Source organism: Sceloporus occidentalis, unplaced genomic scaffold (genome assembly GCF_023333645.1).
Source record: "Sceloporus occidentalis isolate IW3139 unplaced genomic scaffold, rSceOcc1.0.p SCAF_6, whole genome shotgun sequence".
NCBI classification, from domain to species: Eukaryota; Metazoa; Chordata; class Lepidosauria; order Squamata; family Phrynosomatidae; genus Sceloporus; species Sceloporus occidentalis.
The window spans coordinates 69,595,056-69,616,686 of NW_028316986.1; the positions used below are offsets into that span (position 1 = coordinate 69,595,056).

The 21,631-nt window shown below is 40.7% G+C and overlaps 2 protein-coding genes across 3 annotated transcripts in view; one reads left to right on the top strand and one right to left on the bottom strand.

Moving 5' to 3' along the window:
* Positions 1 to 9,513, bottom strand: part of ERMARD (ER membrane associated RNA degradation) — a 29,867-nt gene extending 20,354 nt beyond the window's left edge. For both annotated transcript variants that reach the window (XM_089529975.1, XM_089529974.1), the window contains exons 1-7: positions 9,266 to 9,513; positions 8,326 to 8,361; positions 7,195 to 7,366; positions 3,895 to 4,034; positions 2,776 to 2,877; positions 1,886 to 1,975; positions 1,302 to 1,399 (exon numbers count right to left, since the gene is read on the bottom strand). In XM_089529975.1, the coding sequence (XP_089386101.1) occupies positions 1,302 to 1,399; positions 1,886 to 1,975; positions 2,776 to 2,877; positions 3,895 to 4,034; positions 7,195 to 7,366; positions 8,326 to 8,361; positions 9,266 to 9,427 (800 nt within the window). In that variant the 5' untranslated portion in view covers positions 9,428 to 9,513. The remainder of the gene's footprint in view (positions 1 to 1,301; positions 1,400 to 1,885; positions 1,976 to 2,775; positions 2,878 to 3,894; positions 4,035 to 7,194; positions 7,367 to 8,325; positions 8,362 to 9,265) is intronic.
* DYNLT2 (dynein light chain Tctex-type 2) lies at positions 9,308 to 21,631 on the top strand. The gene is made up of 4 exons (XM_089529976.1): positions 9,308 to 9,543; positions 14,311 to 14,511; positions 18,112 to 18,270; positions 21,442 to 21,631. The coding sequence occupies exons 1-4, from the start codon at positions 9,451 to 9,453 to the stop codon at positions 21,550 to 21,552; spliced, it is 564 nt and encodes a 187-aa protein (XP_089386102.1). The 5' UTR covers positions 9,308 to 9,450; the 3' UTR covers positions 21,553 to 21,631.

Genomic DNA, 21,631 nt, shown 5'->3' on the forward strand with positions numbered 1-21,631 from the left:
AATTGTTTTAAATAATTTTAAATTGTTCGATTTTTAACTGACAAATGGTTTAATATATTTTTAGTTTTTTAAAATTATATAAAATTAATATTTATTGTTTTAAATTGATTTTACTGTAAACTACTCTGTGATCTTCTGATACATGGTGCAATACAAATATTTAAATAAATAAATAAATGATATTGTTAAAATGCTGTTATTGAAAGCCTAGTTGGGGTTACTATACAAGAAAAAACAAGCATTGGAAAGGTTGTCTCCATGCTAGACCATTTATGCCCTTTTGCCCATTTTCCTTTCGCCCCTCACCCTTTGTTTCTGTTTATTATGTCAGTTTCAATATCTTCTTTTTCTAAAGAAAAAAGGCTAAAGGTTTCCCATCACAGCACATTCCTAGTGCCCCTTAGTTTACATGAAGCAATTACTGAGAACACTCAAGAGCAATTGGCTTACTTACACTGGATCCCATTGCTTCTGCAGCCCACCATACCTTACAAACTTGCTCTGGAGTATCACAAAAACCTCCAGAACATGATTTCAGGATATAGAGGGATGCAATGAGTGGTGAAGGGAAATAAAAGCCCAATTTCACTACTGTTGGATATCCAAGTATGCAGTTGGACTTGGCCAGTATGTCTGCAGCTATTTGTTTTTTCACAAACGATAATCAAAAATAGTGAGATATTTAGCCACAGTTGCACTTCAACAGACACTGATGTTCCTTAGCAGTGCTTTCTTTTCCTGATTAATTCACAAGAAAAACAGTTCCTTAAATCACATTCAAAATGTTTCATAATGTTCTGACTCCCGAGACTCAACTACCGGCCTCCTCTCCTTCACTATCAACGTTTTGCATAAATTCACTTAATCACTGGCACTACTTAATTGATTTTATTATCCATTATTGCTAATGTTGCTATTATTATCCCACATTTCTCCCCCAAATCTGGGAGTCAAGACACATTACACAAATGAAACAGATCCAGTTAAAAATCCACACAGGACACTAGCAGAAAAGGGAAACAAATAAACAAACAAGATCCCAAAGTCAAATTAATTTAGTATGTAGAGAGATCTTGTAGCACCTTTGAGACTAATTGAAAGAAATAAGTTGTCAGCATGAGCTTTCGTAGACTTGAGTCTACTTCCTCAGATGCATTTGGAGAAGCAGACTTAAGTCTACAAAAGCTCATGTTGCCAACTGGTTTCTTTCAGTCTCAAAGGTGCTACAAGATATCTCTACTTTCTGATTCCGCAGACTAACACTATCTTTGAATTCTAATTAATGTAGTTTGCAACCTTACTTCACAGGAATTTCTTGAGGTGATGCAAACCCGTGCCACAAAATATTACGGAGATTTAGACCATCTGGAGATCCAATAAACACTCTCAGAACATCCATCTAATAGGGATAAAGGACAATTATGTCAGAAAACATTTAGACATTGACATGACATCGGTGTCATGGACTGGAGGAAAGAGACTGTTAAGAATATAAACCACTTACATCCATTATTTTGAAAAACCTCTCCTTTAGGCATGAGGTATAAAAGCCAAGTCTCATTGGCTTCCAAGGCCAATCAAAAATGCAGTCCACTGTCCACATAATCATTACCTGACCTCTAAGGATACTGCAAATTTGGTACAGCATCAGTGTCACAGGCTAGAGACATGGATAGCTTCAAACACAGGCAGAAATACGAAGACACAAACGGTGCCTACAGCTCCTAAACAATGCACCAAAGATGAGCAACAGGTAGTTTGTGGACTATATGTGGCTGTCCTGTCTGTTTCTGCACTTCTTGTCATTCAATTTATTCTAAAAAATAAATAAATTGATGAAAATTAAATGCTTGTATTTATAAAAGCCATATGAAAACCCACTCACCACTGACTGTCCAAAGACTTTAGCAAGTTCCTGAGATGCAAGCAAATCTCTCAGAAGAAAAGGACATTCTTTACCTATTAATAAGAGTACCTAGGAATCAAAATGGTATATTTTATTTTATTTTCAATACAAAAATGTTTTAAACAGTTCAGTTTATTTTGCTGAAAAACATTTCTTGTTGATTTAGAAGTATAATTTGAAATAAAGGCAGCAAAGGAAACCAATCCAGAATCTGCTAGCTAGTGGGAGCACTTGTGTGACACCCAGCTTAACACTGCAACTCCTCCTCCTTCTCCAAGCAGTAAAACTGCACGGGACCCACCCTGGAGGAACTTGCTCCTGAAAGGCACAGTGAAAGCTACATGCCCTAGTGGGAGTAGAACAGGGCCTCAATTCATTGACCCACAAACTGTTATGCATGTGGACCTGGAGCCAGGAGCCCTGGTGGCACAGTGGTTAAATGTCAGCACTGCAGCCACAAGATTGTGAGTTTGATCCCAGGGCTCCAAGGTTGACTCAGCTTTCCATCCTTTCATAGGCTGGTAAAATGAGTACCCAGCTTGTTGGAGGCAACTGGCTTACAGGTTGTAAACCGCTTGGAGAGTCTGAGTTCACTATTAAGCAATATAGAAATGTAAATGCTATTGCTATGTTGGGTGCCTCTTTGCACATGGATGGCAAATTGCAGCCTTGCATTCTTCTATGTTCACTGTTATAATGAACATTTGTGAGGTAACTCCTCACAATGTCCAAATGGGGAAACCAGCTGGTAATTATACTCAACCTGCAACCTTCTGATGGTTAAATGAGAAAGTGAAAGACTAGTTTCTGTATCACAGAAAGACCTTATTACCTTAAAGCTTGGCAGTGTTTAAAATTTTGGCACTTACATCACCCAAGGCACGCTCCAAGCATGATGTAAGCTTCATTAAGCTCAGGGCAATTGTTGTAACATCTGGATCCTTTACGGTACGAAGCATTTCAAGAAATATCTGCAGTTTGGAACATCAAGAACATATCATTTCTTGTAGACCATTTGGAGCAAAAAAGCAGAACAATCAAACCTCAAATATAATAGGTTGGGGGGGGATCACAAATACTGTCTCAATTATAATTTTATTTACTTTGAAAGAAGAGAACTTTTCCCTTCAATGAAGAAACATTTCAGGTAATTGTTTTATTTGTACAAGTCTCCAACAAGATTATCAGGTTGCAACCTGTAAAATCCACATTTCCCTTTAAAACTGGGAAATCAACTGAAAACAATGCAATGGCTGCTTTTCTTGCCTGTATTAACTCTCTCCCTTGCCCACATTATCCATGCATTGGTACATGCAAGGCTCTTATCACTTTGTTTACAATGAAATACTGGCAAGCTGCAAAAATGTTTGGAACACAGCTTTATTAGAACTTCCACATTTGCTGCCTTACAAAGCAATAAACCACAAAGGTGGAATGGATCAAGAGGCCATGTAGTCCAACACTCTCTCGCTAAATACAACTGTTTCCTCAAGGGATCTTTGACAAACAAGCTATGCAATTCAGACTAAAATGTACCATCAGCAGAGACCAGGTATGTTGAGAAAGAAAGTACGTCAGGCAACTCAAGTCAAACTACACATTCCAAGAGCATTTCCCAAACTCTGCATAAATAAAGAAGACAGATAACCATGGATACATCTGCACAGCAGAAATAATACAGTTTGATACTGCTTTAATTGCCATGGCCCCATCCTATGGAATCCTGGGATTTGTAGCTTTGTGGGATATTTAGCTTTCTCCATCAGAGAGCTCTGGTGCCACAACAAATTCCAGGATTCCAAAGCATTGAGCCAGGGCAGTTAAAGCATGGAGCCAGGGCATTATTTTTGCAGTTCAGATGAAGCCTATAGCTATATAATCTGTTGGGGTGGAGGCAGCATATGTTTTGGCATATGGTATTATGATATCATATGATTATGCAACAGAACAATTGTGCAGTTCTGTTCAGATTAAACTTCTTTTCTTACCTCTGAGCAGTTTGTCCACTGAAACCACAACAGAAACTGGTCTTCAAATTGTTCCATGGTGAGGGATTGAAAATGCAAGTGAACAGATTCACATACAGGACCTAAAGACCTCACACTTTTTATGTACTCCAAGGATTGACCTAAAAAACAAGATGACAGTGTGCAGCCAAACAGGCCATAAATTATTTTATATTCTACAAAGCAGACATGGGCCAGATTCAGATCAAAATACTTTTTTCAGGTTTAATGCTCCCACAATTCCATTTGCAACATAACAATCTTTGGCTCTGTCTTCACTTGCCAGAATACTTTGGGGTGTCCCCAGAATATTCTGGCCCTGAATTGCCCCCTCCTGCTTTCTTTGGCTGCACTGCAGGTTTTCAAATCTTGCAGCAAAGGACAGGTGGCTGTCTTCCCACACAGTCCCTATTCATCACCCAGCACTGATGATGAGGTTATACCAAGGTGCCCAGCCATATTATTGATGGTGGCTGCTTCATTCTGACCTCAGAGTGACTTGTGCCCACAGAGGTGGCACTAGACAGCTCACAGCAGACCGTAGGTGAAGGTAGCAGCTGCCATCATTGTGATGAGAGCTGAAAACCTGCAGCAAAATGTGGGTTATTAAAATGTGGGTTAGGGTGAGAAACCCCTGAATTGCCTGAGGGTGTTGTAGACTATCTGCACCTGATTCAGGGGTTTGGTGCTGTGTCATGTAAACAGGACAGAGTGAGCCCCGGGGGTGGGGTGAATTCAAAGTAATTTGTCCATGTAGAGAAACCCTTTGAAACTATGGGGAAAGCTCCAGGGCCAAATGGTTTACCCATAGATTCAAAGGCTATGCAAATTATAAACTAAACTCAATTAAATGTTAATGTTAAATACTGGTTGAGAAACTAGCTAATAGGCTTCAAAAATAAGAACATAATTAATTAACCTGGCCCAGGTAAGTTTTGTTCATCATAAACAGGGAGCTGGTAATTTAAGAAAGTTACAAGTGCTTTAAAGACATGGCTTTGCTGCCGTTATTTCACTTGATGCAGAAAAAGTGTTTGACAAAACCTTCTGGCCTTCTTTGTATGCAGCTATGAAGGAATTTGGGTTTCCATCAGAATTTCTGAAACATACTCAGATCTTTTACCTCTATCCTATGTCAAGAGTCATTACAAATAGGATACTTTTTATTTATTTTTTTCACCTAAGCACCTAAGGGTCTAGAATTTCCCCTGATATGTGACTTATATCTGGAATTGTTCACATGATTTCTGGATTTATATAGGAATAATAGGAATATAAGACAGTTTTACAAGCTGATGATCGTCTGTTTATTTTTGTGTCAGAATTTCTCAGACTAGATAAAATTAATTGCTTCAGCATCCTTTCTGGCCATTATTAGATTATAAGCCTGAGGGCAAGGAACCTTCTGAATCACTATCTGTAAGCCGCTCTGAGAGCTTTTAGGACTGAAAAAAGGGGTATAACTACCGTAATTAAATAATAAATACTGTTAATTATTCTAAATCCATGGCCCTGCTAGGTGGGGTTAATATTCCTTTTGGGCAGGGGTCAGCAACCTATGGCCCGCGGGCCGCATGCAGCCCACTGAGGCCTAGGAACCGGCCCCACCCCGGCCCTGCCGCAGATTGCCGCCGGGGCCTCTGGTGCAGGCGCGTGGGGCCTTTGTGCACGGGGCAAGCGGTGGGCAAGGGGGGCAAGGGGGGGCAAGGAGGAGCAAGTGGGGGCAAGTGAGGGCAAGGGGGAACAAGGGGGAGCAAGGGGGGCAAAGGGGAGCAAGGGGGGCAATTGTCTATAGAAGCCTCAGAAACATGCATTTACATTAACATTTTTTAAAAAATCAGCAATTTTTTTGCGTGTCCTCCATTCTTTTATTTTAAAAGTGCCCTCCATTTTAAATTTTTGTCCTACATTTGTCCCGGTTTATTTATTTATTTAATTTTTTAAAAAAATATTTAATTATTATTATTATTTTTTGCTTCGGCCCCCCGAGTTGTCTGAGGAACAGCAACCCGGCCCCCGGGTCAAAAAGGTTGCCTACCTCTGCTTTTGGTTTTCACTAGTGTCTAGGACTCTAGGAGCTAAAAGGTATGTGGGTATACTGGATCCTCAGAAGAACATTCAAATGATTATTCTGAAGCAAGCTATGGTTAGGATGTGAGCCTAAAATGGCTGAGTAACCCTTTTATCTTTCTTCCACTCGCTTTTGTGTGTGTTTCTCTTTCTCCTTCTTTTTTCTTGTCCAGAATGCTGTCAGCGACAGTGTTGCCAATTTCTGGGGGATTCCCCAGAATCTGGGGGATTTAATCGCTTTCTGTTTAATGTCCGTGTTTGCAAAATATCTGGGGAATTTCCAGAGAATTAAACCTTCCCACCCAAACAGTGGCCATTCTCTCTACCTGCAACCAATAGAAAGTGATCAGGAAGTCCGGATAAAAGAACTACATTCCCCATCCCGGAAGTCCCGCTCCCTTTAGGCCTTCCCATACTGCCTTGCAATCCCCCATCATAGAAGTCCCATCCCCTTCCGGGTAATTTGGGGGAATTCCGGGGAACCAAACCAAGGAATTCTTCAAGGCTTGTTGGCAGCACTGGTCAGGGAAGGGGCAAATTACTCTTACCACAGGTCTGGACTGACCACTTGGAGAAGTCTTTTGAAATTAGGATGGGGTCTACAAGCAACCCTACAGCCACAAGTGGTCCACCCTTCTGATAACTATCATGTTCCAAAACAAGTGCTTCCAATAAAAACAATCACAGACTTCCATGGGAGGCTAGGCTGGCCCCCTCCCTGCTTTCCTTTCGCTGGAAGCAAAAAATGGTTTTATTCAGGCAGGCTTTTAATATATAGTCATGTGATGGCTTTTATATGGCATGTTTGTTATATTGGGGGTGTACTGTAGTTTTTAACATGTGTAATTTTATATTGTTTTTCTCTGATGTTTTTAATTGTTTTAAAAACTTTTATTGTAAGGTCTTTTAAAATGTTTTTACTTGTGAGCCACCTTGGTCCACATTCTGGGAGAAAGGCGCATAAAAATGAAAATAAATAAATAGACTGAACACAACTCTTTTTGTTCAGCAATGTCTGTGTAAAAGCATAACACATACTTTTTGTGCATCAGGCTTATATTAATTCTACTAAATGTGACAAAAACAGCAAGCCAAAACAGATGCAGTTCATATTTTTTACTCATTTACTCTTACTATCATTTACTATATTCTGCTCAGAAAACCCACTGTTGAAATATGTGCCATTTACAACACACACACACACACACACACCTGATTCTCCATAATGTATGCGTTCTGTAATTGCGCTCCAAAATATCTCACCACTGTCGGATACAAAATTATTAATTGCATGCTTTTCCTTTATTTCAAATCCAGCTTCGCAAACCATATAGTGAACAGGAGTGGAAAGGCAAGTAGAAACTGGTTCATTGAGCTGAATGACCTGAAACAAATTGGAAAAACAGCCATTAAAATACAGAAAAATGCAGTCTGGAAAAGAGGTAACTACTGTATGTCTGGAGCCCTGGTACCACAACAAACTGCCATTCCCAGAATTCCATAGCAATTGAGCTATGGCAGTTAAAGCAGGGTCAAAACAGATTGTTTCTGCAGAGCAGATGTAGGCCAGGTGTATTTGCTTTTGTGGCATAAATATTTTTATGGTACCCCCATAAGAAGCTGAGAAAGGTGTATACATTTTTTGGGAGGTCACACCACATTTGTGTGTGTGTGTGTATACACACTCACACATACAATTCACAAAGAACACACACACACACATGTAGAGACTATATAAGATCAGTGTGGCGTAGTGGTTTTGAGTGTTGGACTAGGACACTGGGAGACCAGCGTTCGAATCCCGGCTCAGCCATGGAAACCAGCTGGGTGACCTTGGACAAGTCACACTCTCTCAGCCTCAGAGGATGGCAATGGCAAAGCCCCTCTGAACAAATCTTGCCAAGAAAACCCCATGATTAGGTTTGCCATAGCTTGGAAACGACTTGAAGGCACACAACACACACAGACATGACCGAGTTACTTGAGGGAATGCCTCTCCCTACACAATCCGCCCCGCACGGCGAGGACAACAGGAAAGAATCTGTTAGACTAACCAAAGGTCAGACTAACAGTTACTTCCAAAAGAGCATATACAGCTATGGCCCCCAGGTTATGGAACAATCTGCCGGAGGAGATCCGTCTCATCACAACCCTAAATGCCTTTAAGAAAGCACTAAAGATGGATCTCTTCCAGCGGGCATACCAACCTGACCTTCTATAAAGAACTTTAGGAAACCCCACTTTTGGTCATAACAGCATAACTGCCCGCTGCCCTGCAATTACTGTAATTGAAATTTTTATATTTTGTGATGTTTTTATGATATGTATTTTGGACATGATTGCCTGTATGGAGATTTTTGGTTGTAATCCCGCTTCGATCTGTTGGGAGAAGCGGGAAAATACAAATAAACTTAGTATTATTGTTTAATAAATATATACAATACATAGTACACATATATTATACTCATTATATATAGTAAATGTTCACTATATATATTGATATATTTAAATATATATTATATTCTTCATGTGTTTATTTTTATATATATATATATATATATATATATAAAACACACATGAAGAATATATTTTTGTGAATATATGTGTGCATGTGTATGTGTGTGTGTATATATATATATATATATATATAAACATAAAGACCATATTTATGTGAATATATACACACACATACATACAGATATATGTTCACATAAATGTTCTTTGTGTGTGTGTTTTTTTTTATATATATATATATATATATATATATATATTTGATTTGGATTTCCTGCATGGCAGGGGGTTGGACTGGATGGCCCTTGCGGTCTCTTCCAACTTTATGATTCTATGATATATATATATATATATATATACACACACACAAAGAACATTTGTGGGAATGTGTATATACATATATATATATAAACACACCAAGAGCATATTTATGTGAATAAATGTGTATTCAAGTGTTACACACACACATGAAGAACATATTTCTGTGAATATGTGTGTGTGTTTATATATATATATATATACACACACACAAACATTTGTGAACAGTGTGTGTGTGTGTGTGTATACTGTATACATAAACACACATAAAGAACTTATTTGTGTCAATAAATATATTCTGTATGTGTGTTAGTGGGTATACACACACATATGTGACCCCCCAAAATGTACACACCTTCCACAGCTTCTTATGGAGCTACCATAAGAAATATCAAACTACATAGATATATAGGAACGAACTGAAGGTGCCCACTTTCCTTCCCTTCAAACAAACCTTTGCCTCCATTTTCTCCCCCTTGGTGACGTCGTGCGTGGTGACGTCACTGAGCGGGGGCGGGGCGTCCTGGAGCGCTCGGGCAACGGCTCGCGGCGACGAAGCCATTAGCCTGAGCGGAGCTTGAGCGCGAGAGCCCTTTCCCGCCAGTCCAGGCCCCATTCCCTCGCCCAAGACAGAGCCAGATGGATAAGCTCAAGAAAGCCGCCGGCGCTGCCCCCGCCTCCCCTCATCCTTTGGCCGCGGCGAGGAAATACAGCGTCTACGACAAAGACCGGGTTGGTGCCGATGCCGGTGGTCGTGTGCGCATGCGCCTACGGGAGCCTTTATGCGCTGCGATGACACGAGCAACCGGCAGTGGGCGCTGTTGTGCAATGAGAGCTGCGCCGCGTACCGTCCGCAGGCGTTACGGTCCCAAGAGATCCTAGCTCTATCTAGAGCTGCAGCCACACTGGAGAAATAACCCAGTTTGGCAGCGCTTTAACTCTTTGTCCGCTCTGGGCTCCATAACAAACTCCAACTCCCAGAATTCCATAGCAAAAACCAGACAAAGTTAAAGCGCTGCCAAACCGGGTTATTTCTCCAGTATAGATGGCTGCATCCGTACAGCAGAAATAATCCAGTTTAACACCCCTTTAACTGCCCAGGCTCAGTGCTAGGGAACCCTGGGAATTGTAGTTTGTTGTGGCACCAGAGCTCTCTAACACAGAAAGCTGAACGTTTCACAAAACGACAATTGCCAGGACTCCCCAGCATTGAGGCAGGACAGTCAAAGCGATCTCAAACTGGATTATTTCTCCATGGCTCGCATCCCTACTACTGCTGTGACTACATCTATTTATCCTCTTGCCCTTTTCCCAGCCCAGGACCCATGATAGCTTGAACACTTTAAAACACATGCAGTGATAAAATATTGTACATATAAACTAAATTAACAACAGAATTAAAAGTAGTTTAAAGCCGTGACATTAGAAAGAAGACAGATGAACAGTACAGCACATTCTGCAAGGTCCTTTTCCAATTAGCAATCGGCTTATAAAGGCCTGTTGAAACAAAGATCTTCATCTGCCTATGGAAGGAGAGCAAAGAGTTAGCCTCTCTAGGGTCCAAAACACACTGCAGAAACAATCCAGTTTGAGACTGCTTTAACTGCCCTGGCTCAATACTAGGGAATTCTGGGAACTAGTTTTGTGAGACATTGAGCTATCTATGTCAGAGAGCTCTAGTGCCACAATATACTATATAGTTTCCAAGATTCTCTGACACTGAGACAGGGCAGTTAAAGTGGCCTCAAGCTGGATGATTTCTGGGTGCGTTTTGGACCTAGGAAGGGAGCTCCAGAGTTGTGGAGTAGCTGCTGAGAAAGCCCTGTCTTGTGCTTCCACCTGATGCACTTGTGAGGGCGGTTGGACAGAGAAGGGCGTCTCCAGAAAATCTCAAAATGTGGGCAGCTAGGATTGGAGGAAGGAACATCAATGATGTAAGATATGCAGATGGCACCATATTGCAGCAGAAAATAGCAGACTTGGAATAACTGAAGAAACTCAGGGAAGAAAGTGGAAAGGGAAGATTAGGGTTGAACAAAAAACCCCACAGATATTTACATAAGGATACAGTAGAAGATGAAGACATTGAAACAGTTTAAGATTTTCCATACCTCTGCACAATTATTAACTAGAATAGAGACTGCAGCCAAGAAGTGGACTAGGACTGGGAAGGACAGTTGTGAAGGAACTATACAAGATCCTGATCCTGAAGTGTAAAAATATTTCATTGAATACTAAAGTTAGAATTGCCCATGCCATTTGTAATGATTGGGCCACTGGGATCATCACACCATTGTATTAACTATATTTTATTTATTTATTTATTTAGGTATTTATATCCCACCCTTCAGCCCTAATGGCTCTCAGGGCGGCTTACAATTATTATTTTTAATCAGACAGTTCCCTGCCCTCAGGCTTACAATCAAAAAGACACGAAACAAAAGGAGAAGGGAATGGTGGAGGGAAAGGGGATGAGGTCCAGTGGTTCTTCTCTCCTATCTGTGTGTGGTTGTCAAAGCTGGACAGTGAAGAAAGCTGATAGGAAGAAAACCAACTCATTTGAAATGTGGTGCTGGAGAAGAGTTCTACAGATACCTTGGACTGCTAAAAAGACCAGTACAGTGGTCCCTCCACATTCACTGGGGTTAGGGGGGAAGAACCCCCATGAATGTGGAAAAATGCAAATAAAAAACCACTATTATTTTTACCTGAGAGAACACCTCTTTAGGAATTTCCAAGTCCTCTAGTGTAACTCTGTGGTGAATGTCTACCAAAAGCTGATCATAAAATCATGCTGGACGACCTACAAATGCCTAGAGAAGTGTTTTTTTCCTAGGAACTTCTAGGCAATCTAGCACAATTCTATGGTCAACTTCTGGCAGAATTGCACTGGAGGACCTAGAGATTCTTACAAAGAAAATATTAATTAAAACCACAGATAATCAAATCCGCAAAAGTCAAAGCCGCAAATGTGGAGGGCCACCTGTACATGGGTTTTAGACCATCTGAAGCCTTAACTCTTTCTAGAAGTCAAGATCACTAATCTAAGGCCCGTTACAAACAGGCATAAAAGTACGGACTGGGTCCGTACTAGGGTTAGGGAGGGGTGTCACTTCTTGACGCCCCTAACCCTAGTATGGACCGAGCCCGTACAAAATGGTGGCGCCCTATGCACACGGGCGCCGCCACGACTGCGCCGCCTCTAAACGGGGGCGGCGCAGTTGTGACGTAGTGGGGCCGCGCGAGGGTGCCCTTTCTGTGGCCCTGGAAGGAGCTCCGTTTCGGAACTTCTTCCAGCTTTGCGTCGCTGGGCGCAGCCTTTACGTGGCTGCACCAGCGACGCAGAGGAGAAAGGGGCCAGGCGGCCCATTTTTCCTCCTCCCCACCGCCACTGGGTGTCCTTGGGGCTTCAAGCCTCAAGGATACCCCTTTCCAGGCCGTGGGGAAGCGGAGGCTGCTGATGTGGCAGCTGAGGCCCTGATCTGGCGGGGAAAGGGCCGGATACAGGCCGCCCCAAACGGGCGGTCTGTAATGCGCCTAAGACAGTTATACTTTGGACACATCATGAGAAGACATGACTCTGTAGAAAAGACAATACACTCATCCCTCCACATTTGAGTTTTTCAGATTTGATTATTCACAGATTTTATTAATATGTTCTCTCTAGCAATCTCTAGGTCCTCCAGGGCAACTCTATGGTCAATCTTAACTAAAAGTCTAATTGAAGGACCTAGAGATTCCTATGGAGAACACTCCACTGGGCATTTGTAGCTCCTCCAGCGCAATTCTATGGTCAATATCTGGCAGATGTTGACCACAGAGTTGCATTGGAGGACCTAGAGATTCCTAGAGAGCTGTTCTCTCTCAGGTAAAAACAGTGTTTTTGTGATCAGTGATTTTTTCCAGATTCACAGGAGTCCTGTGCCCCTAACTCCAGCAAATGTGGAGGGACAAGTGTAAATTATTTGGTAAGGTGGAAGACATAGGAAAAAAGGAAGACGGTGTTCTAGATGGATAGACTCAATCAAGGAAGCATTGGTTCTGAGTCTGTGAGAGCTGATCAGGCTGTTCATAGTTTCATCATAGGTTGAATCTGACAGCAGCTAAGAACAAAAATATATTACAGAGAAGGGAAAAATGCAGCCCTGGGCTGCTTGTGGTTTCTGGACCCCTGTATTGCAGCATCTAAAATTCCTTGATCCTAACCCCCACAATTTATTTATTTTTTCTAGTCTATTACTCCTAAAAATCCTCAAAAGCACCACAAAAATGTGGTGATCTTTAGGTTCTGCTATACTGCCAAGCCCTGGAAAAATCATAACCCTTTGGTTGAAAAGGGTTATGATTTTTCCAGGGATTGGCAGTATAGCAGAACATAAAGATCACCAAACACCAAAACTGGAAGTGATGTTATGTCAGTTCTGGTTGTGATGGGAGTACCATAGCAATCCACTGGAGAGGAGGGTTATGGGGGAGATGCTCCCTGTCCCTTCACATTTGCTGTATGTAATCTCCAGTTCAAAAGTAGTATACAGTTAATTAGCACTTGATAGCGACCATGGGTAGGAAAGAAATGTATCTGGCTTGTGCATTGTGCATCATTGGCCTTTTGTCTGGTCATGTATGTTCCCTCTTAAGTGATTGTAATTCATGGCTTCTGAATAGGGTTGCCATAATGTCTACTAAAGGTCTTCCATTTTTCTTAAATGCCCTACATTTTGGGCTGAGTTTTGTCCTGCAGTTGTCCCACAGTTTGGTCTAGATTTTGTCCTACATTTTGTCCCGGGTTTTAGTGGACAATTATGGCAACCCTACTTCTGAAAGTGTTAAGAGAGTTGAAGGCCATATAATTCAGCCATTGTTACCAGTAAGGTACACATGTACCACTTTATTTATACCATACCTTTTTCAAAAAAATGGGACACTTATTTTGTCACACAGCTTTCCGTGTTCAAAGAAGCTTTAGGATTTTTGAAGTCCTACAAGAAACCTTAAAAAACCTCCTTAATGGGATATGTGTATACGTACCACTAGCAATGGTGTCTCCATTAGATCACCTGCATCTCTCTTAACTGATTCCAGTTGGAATCAGATTGTAGTAAATTCCAACATTTCAGAGCAAAAGTTATTTGTTTTCATGTTTATTCCACCTTTCTTCTAAGGGCTTCATGTTTCTTTTACCCTTCCTCTAAAGATTCTCATTTTATCCCCCGTTTTGTCCCCACAGTAGCTGTGAGACTGGCCCAAGATAATCCAACAAACATGGTATAGAAGTGGGAATTGTGTTCCCATGCAAATGAATTCTTCTGACGTTAATAGTAGAAACCATGGTTAAGGAATCTGGATGTAATTTGCCAACAATTTAGAATGGTTAGCAAGATTGCTAAAACAGAAAATTTAATGTTGCATTGTTATTTGGAAATGTATTCGCATTGTAAAAATATGTGTATGTTAAATGTGATAAAGGATTCCAAAAACTATATATGTTGGACTTCGCAGATGGCAAAACATAGAGCTTCAAGCCATGATGTTTCAGGAAGTGAGCCAGATGATGACTCTCTGACAGATTTTACAAAAACTGACCTCTTAGCATTCAAGAGTACTTTTGCAAAACCAAAATATGCCAACACATACAGAATGGAACCTTACAGGAAATTTGAGCCTCATGTAGTAAAGAAGAAGGTGGAAGAAATACTGAAGGTAAACAATGGTTATGCTGCTTCTAACCTTTATTTATTGCATAATATCATTATGACTAATTACTAGCAGTTGCAGAATAGACTCAAATATGACTGATTAATCTGAACTCTAGTTTGTGATAGTTGATTGTTATAGTAAAGGGAGCCTGTTTATCATTCTCATTTCTCATGATGTATCAAATTGAGATGTAAAAACTATTTTTAACTGTAGTTAAATTGCCTTGATTTAACCCACTGCCCTCATACTAAGTGCTTGTATCTGGATGCAACAAAAAGCCAGCATTTTAAAGACTTTTGATCAGTGGGAGTGCATATCAAAATGGAAAGCATATTGATGCTACAGTTTGCATTACTACTACTACTACTAATAAAATTTATTTGTATCCCGCCCCTCTGAGAACAATCGGGGTGGCTAACAAGTTAAAAATGTAAAACATATCAAATCCCTAGTACCCTCCCCCCCTTAAAAAGGTATTAAATCTAATAGATAATTAAAACCATACAAGTTAAAACTGACCCAAAGGTCAAACAACATAATAATCAATATAACAATAATAAATGGGAGTGGCGGTATCTATTTATAGGAGTTTCCTGAGACTGGGTTCTCTATTCTGGAAAGGCCTGCCGGAAGAGATTTGTCTTCACAGCCTTTTTAAAGCTGTCTAAGGATGTAAGCAGACGGATCTCATCCGGCAGGCCGTTCCACAGACTGGGGGCGACGATGGAAAATGCCCTCTGGGAGGTAGCCGAAAGCCTAGATGTTTGTGGCTGAAGTAGGCCTCTCCCTGAGGACCGGAGTGCACAGGGAGTATTTAGGGCTTTAAAGGTAATAACCAACACCTTGTACTGGGCCCAGAAACTAATAGGCAGCCAGTAGAGGGACTTTAGAACCGGAGTAATATGGTCTCTCCTAGTTGTTCCGGAAATTACTCTGGCTGCCATATTCTGTACTAGTTGCAGTTTCCGGACCAAGTACGAGGGTAGCCCCATGTAGAGCGCATTACAGAAATCTAGACGTGAGGTTACCAGCGCATGGACAATAGTCTCAAGATCCCTTACTTCCAGGAAAGGGCGCAGCTGGCATATCAGCCGAAGTTGATAACAAGCGCTCTTGACTGTTGCATTTACCTGATTCGACATCAGGTGTGATGAATCAAGGAGCACCCCCAGACTGCGAACGCAGTCCTTGACGGAGAGTGTGATCCCATCTAGGACCGGAGGTTGCAACCCGATTCTTGGTTTCGGGGCCGCTACTGTGAGCACCTCCGTTTTGTCTGGATTCAGTCTCAGTCTGTTTTTCCTCATCCAGCCCATTACTGCCTGAAGACATTCATTGAGAGAGGAGATGCCATCAGAATTCGAGGCCGACGAACGAGATATGAAGAAATAGATTTTGGTGTCATCAGCATATTGATAACACCCAGCCCCACGACTCTGAATGATCTCACCCAGCGGCTTCGTATAGATGTTGAACAACATCGGGGACAGGATAGCACCCTGTGGGACTCCACAGGTGAGCTCCCTTTTACTGGAGCAACTGTCCCCAAGCATCACCCTCTGGGATCTGCCCGAGAGGAAGGAATGGAGCCACTGCAATTACTGATAAACCTATGAATGTTCACTCCAAAATAACTATCACTTACCTAAATCCAGTTCTGATACCATTTACAGTTGATCCAATGAACCAATGACTGTACAGTAAAGAAATGCTGGTATAAAATTTTTAATTAAATGCACGTACTCTAGTTAGGCCTAGTAATTGGATTAAGACATTTTGTATAATGGAGATCACTTTTGGGAAAGTGTGTATAAGATTTCAGCCACTATTCAGATTTCAGAGTTAATAGACGTTTAATGGAATCCATAAAAAGCTACCTAAGTACCTATGGACTTCTTCCACTGTTAACCTGGTAGCCTTCTGAAACAGTGTTGACTGGTGGCTTCTCATAAAATCACAACTCCTCTCCAGGTTTTAATCTGAATTTTAAAGGAATAGTTAAGGTTCAGAGTAAATCTGAAACAGATTCTCTCCCGATTAATTACTACTGATTACAGAATCAGTAATGCTGGTAGCTAGGGAAGAGTCATACGTTACTGGCAAGAGTCAGTTTTTCCTGAAAAGAGTTTTGCCTGCAAAAAATCCAGATTCGGTTCTGGGTTTTTCTAGGCAGCCTTGGGAGAACTTTGTCTGAAAACCTGGAGAACTGTGGATCAGTGTAGCCCAAGCTAGATGGATGAGGCAGTTTCCTGTATTCTTATGAAACCATGCAACTTGATCGTATATTGTAGCCTTTTCTGTAGGTTATTAAGAAAATGTACCAATAATTTTAAAGGAATATATAGAAATGTTAGATAGATTTCCTGCTGGTACTTATTTAGGATTATGTGAACTTTGATCTAGACTATTAACAATTGTACTTTATAAAAAGGCAGTTGATGATTTATTGTATTAGAGAAGCATTGAGAGTTTTTCATTTTATTTTAGAGTAATGTAGGTTTATAGCCACTGTGGAGAAGACTGGAAACCACTTTTATCTTTTTTCTTTCTTGATGTGTCTATTTTTCTCCTTTTCCTTCTTTTTATATTGCTTTTTTGATTCTTTGTAGTGTTCTGTTCTTAGTGTTGTGTGTGTGTGTGTGTGTGTGTGTATATATATATATATATATATATGGAAAACTTAATAAAATGTATTAAAATGATTGTAGCCATATCATGTATAGTAATAGTGAACTCTAGTTATATATGTGCTTGTCCTTTATATAGTTCATATCATTCATGCACAAAAATGGGATATTTAGGAAAGTGGGGCTGATTGTTTAGCATAGTAAACAGGAGAACTTTTACATGTTATGGCAGGCCTTGTTGGCCTGAACAGCACTTCTTCGTCACAGGGAATGTTGGGAATTATAGGAATTATAGTTATGTATCAGACAGCCGGAGGTCCATAAACAGAATTCTGAATGCCTTCCATGGGCTATAATTGTCAGGATTCTTTGGATAACATCATCTGTTACACTAAAGTGGAATAAACCCCCCCCTCTCTCTCTCTCTCTGTGTGTGTGTGTGTGTGTGTGTGTGTGTAATCTATGTCTTGAACCCCCCCCCCCAGCCCCCCACCCCCATTTTACTTACTAAGGACATTTTCACTGCAATAAGCATTACCCTTTAGAATAAACCTAATATCTAAAAATATCACAGTATTTTCTAGACAAAACCTGTTCCTTGAAGACGTTTACTGAAGACATAGAATCTAAGAGCTGAAAAGGTTGCAAGGGTCATCCAGTCCAACCCCCTGGCATGCAGGAATAGTTACAGCACTCGTGAAAAACGAGTGCTGTAACCTCTAAAGACCTCCAAAGAAGGTTCTAGACCAGGGTGCAAAAATACAAATTTTCTTATGTACTAAGCCCTAAACTGAGAAATATCTTGTTGTTTAGAAGGGTGGGGAAAGTATTATTCTATGTTTAGTTATAAATATTATGTTGTTTAAAAGGACTTAGAATTTGTTATAAAACCATTTTAAACTATTAAAATGAATATGATACATCTTCAGATAGGGATTTTGTATGAATACTGGCAACTCTGTTTAATTCTTAATAGAATAAACTTCAAGATTTCAAATATAGTGGTCCCATTGCTGCCTCCACATGTACAGACCTCACTGACACTATATTACAAGTTGTAACAGAGCTGGGCTTTGATCGTTACAAATATGTAGTCCAAGTATTTCTTGTGGAAAAGACTGGTCAGTCAATACATGTGAGTAAACACACTGGCTTACTTTGCTTTCAGAAAACTGCTGAAGGGTGTAACTCTGTATGCATTTTTCCCCATTAGTAAATCCTGTGGCACTCGCACTGCATCCACACTGCAGAAATAATCTAGTTTGACCCCACTTTAACTGTCATGACTCAGTGCTATGGAATGCTGGGAATTGTAGTTTTGTGTGACATTTCACCTCTGTCACAGAGCTCTGGTGCCCAAACAAACCCCAGGATTCCATAGCATGGAGCCCTGGCAGTTAAAGCGCTGTCAAACTGCATTATTTCTGCAGTGCGAATGAAGCCTCAGTGGGATTCTAAGTAAATGGGTAAAGGATTACACTATAACGTACACTTCATTCTCTTCCATTGCAGTTGTATAGAAACAGTGCTTTCAAAATGGGTGCTTGCTAGACTGACACAAGGAAAAGATTACTCAGTAGTAAGAATGGGTAGCAAATTCTTTATATGTAGTAGCAGTGTGCTATGCTGCATTACAAAAATACTCCTTTGTAGGAACATTTGCTAGCTCCATATTCCTGTGAAAAGGTAACACAGAAATTTGCAGTATATAAAGTGAAGTTATCCCTCCTCAAGTTCAGTTTGTAATGTGACTCAGTTATGCCCTCTTTGGAAAATGAACTGAGTAGTTTCTTATTGTTGTTAGGTACTTCCAAGCTCTGGAGTACAAACCTTGTACAAAGCCAAAATATATAAATTCTCACATATATTCATTGTACTTTATTCATTTTGGTTCTTGTGAAGCCAGTCAGTGTACTTGCATCAGGTATTTTGTTATTCAGTTGAACTGCTATTCTAAACTAATCCCCTCCCCAGTTCAGATTCAACAAAATACTTTTAGATAATGGTTCAGATTCTATTCTGGGTCAGAAAAAAGTATTCTGGCTTTTGACTAATTTGATATAATTCCACCTCTGGACGATTGTTCTTAGCATCTGCTAAAGGTATATTGCCTTCATATATGGGGGTTCTATCTATTGAGCAATCAGTTGGCTATTTAAGATGGCCTAGGGATCAGCTTTGCTCCAACACCCCCCACCCTCCACCAAGCAGGCCTCATGCATTTGAAAATAGTCTGCCTCATGGTCCAAAATCAAACTGGATATTTTTGGCCACTGACCTGTGCCTCTTCCAGATGTCTCCAGGAGTGGCAGTTTGTTGTTACTAACACACTTTTGTCCCACTTTTTCCAGCAGGTGGGGTGGTCTCATGGCTGCAGAAGGCCCCTGGGGGTTGTTTCCCTACTGCCATAAATAAATAAATTACATTGTGGATGTAATTCAGTGCCCCCTCAGCATGGCATAAATATCCATATGTGGAGATATGTTGCACCAGCACTACGCAACCCCTGTGCAGAATAACAATATTATGTAACACATCAGTGACTGTGCACTGCAAAACCACAATGTGCAATGTGTAGTCACAGTGCGTAATGTTGTAAGCATAATTCTGCTTCTGCCATTGCCAGCATCATATGGTGAATCATTCACTCTACATGCATGGCACTAACAGAATGCTATCCAGAGTGGGGTGTGTGCTCTCTCTCCCCCATGTCTATTTGTAAACCTCTTTTCTGCGCCCCCCCCTTGCATTTTTTTTACCCAACAAAACCCAAATGTTTGCCAAAGAAGTGATTCCCTAGTTTGGATCCCCAGATATTGCTGGACTGCAAACCCCAGAATCCTTAACTACTGTCTAGTCACTGGGACATCTGAGAGCTATAGTCAAATGCCTTCTGGTGGCCCTGGTTTGGGAACTATCTAAATCAGAGATAGGTGACTGTGGAAGGGTAGAGGCCAGTGTTAGCCCCCTAGGAAGCCTTGGATGGCTGCACCTGCCCCTCCCCCCAAGTCAAACATATAGGAGGTATGGAGGCATTTTCACCATCTTTTGGATTTCAGAAATGGCCTTTTCTGGGCCTAAACTGGCCCAGCAAAATGTGGTGGAAATGCACCCCATGCCCCTGAATGAACATTTTGAGGCAATTGTTGAGGGGTCTCCAGATGTGGTGGAAATGTAATCCACACACCCTAGGGTATTTGGGGGAGCATTCTCAGGTACTTAAAAATACCTGACCCTAAGGGTCCCTGGAAGTCACAAAAATGGCTCTGGCGGGCTGAATGCAGTTCACAGGCTGCACTTTGCCTACTCCTGCTCAAAAGGGAGGATGGTTGATCATATCTGCCTTCCCATAGCTATCAATAACATTTTAGATTCATTCCTGAATTTGAATGTACAGTCCATTGCAGTAAATAATGTTTATGGAAAAACAAGTACACAGCTTTTGTCCCATGTTACAAAATGCAATACGTCTGTGATCCTTTGTGATTATAATTTGATAGTTATTTTGGACTGCTAAAGCTACTTGGCTTGATCAACAGGCAAAATGCATGCTCATTCAGATGGGATTATGCCAGATACTTTTCATTGTCCTGAAATGCTAACTGATTGATAGAAGAGCCTGTAAAAAAGTCTAAGAGTTGGTCTTGGGAGTCTTTTGTAAAATCTCTGGCAGAATAATAATAATAATAATAATAATAATAATTATTATTATTATTATTATTTCTATTTCCCGCCTCTCCCTACGGATTGAGGCGGGATTACAGCAGTCAGTATACTACATCAGTAAAAACATAACAAATACAAAACATAAAATCTACATACTATCTATACAATACAATTTATTGACTCTTCATAAGAACATACCATACTAACAGAGGGGAGATGTTTTACAGTAGATTTGTTGGGTAGGCTCGCCGGAAGAAATCCGTCTTCAGCACTTTCTTGAAAGCATTGAGAATGGTAATGAGATGGATCTCCTCCGGCAATTCATTCCACAACTTGGGGGCCATGGCAGAAAATGCTCTGTGGGAAGTAGTCACTAGCCTGGTTTTTATGTAGTCTAGCGACTTCCTCTCAGATGTTCTGAGAGTGCGGGGCGGATTGTGTAGGGAGAGGCGTTCCCTCAAGTAACTCTGGCCCAAGCCATTTAGGGCTTTAAAGGTAATAACCAACACTTTGTATTGGGCCTGGAATGAAATGTGGGATGTGATTATGAAATTTGTTTTTGTTTGTTTGTTAGTTTTAGTTTTCATTTCAGATTTTAGTTTTCAATTTGCTGATATGTATATGTTTTTCACTTCTCCAGATTGCCAGCAGATGGGTCTGGGATGTTGCAAGGGACAATTGGATTCAAGGTCAACAAGAAACTGAGAACTATGTTGTAGTGGCTCTGATAATTGCTTGTTATTATGAGTAACTCCTAAAAAACAGTGATTATTGTGGTAATCTATTATGGTATCCTATGTTTGATCAAATAAATGTCCCCACCATTATTA

Bases quoted from the DNA above. Each gene is read 5' to 3' on its own strand.
- DYNLT2 (XM_089529976.1), top strand. From the start codon at position 9,451: ATGGATAAGCTCAAGAAAGCCGCCGGCGCTGCCCCCGCCTCCCCTCAT. The intron at 9,544-14,310 runs GTTGGTGCCGAT...TGGACTTCGCAG, and splicing joins GCGTCTACGACAAAGACCGG to ATGGCAAAACATAGAGCTTC. The intron at 18,271-21,441 runs GTGAGTAAACAC...TCACTTCTCCAG, and splicing joins AGACTGGTCAGTCAATACAT to ATTGCCAGCAGATGGGTCTG.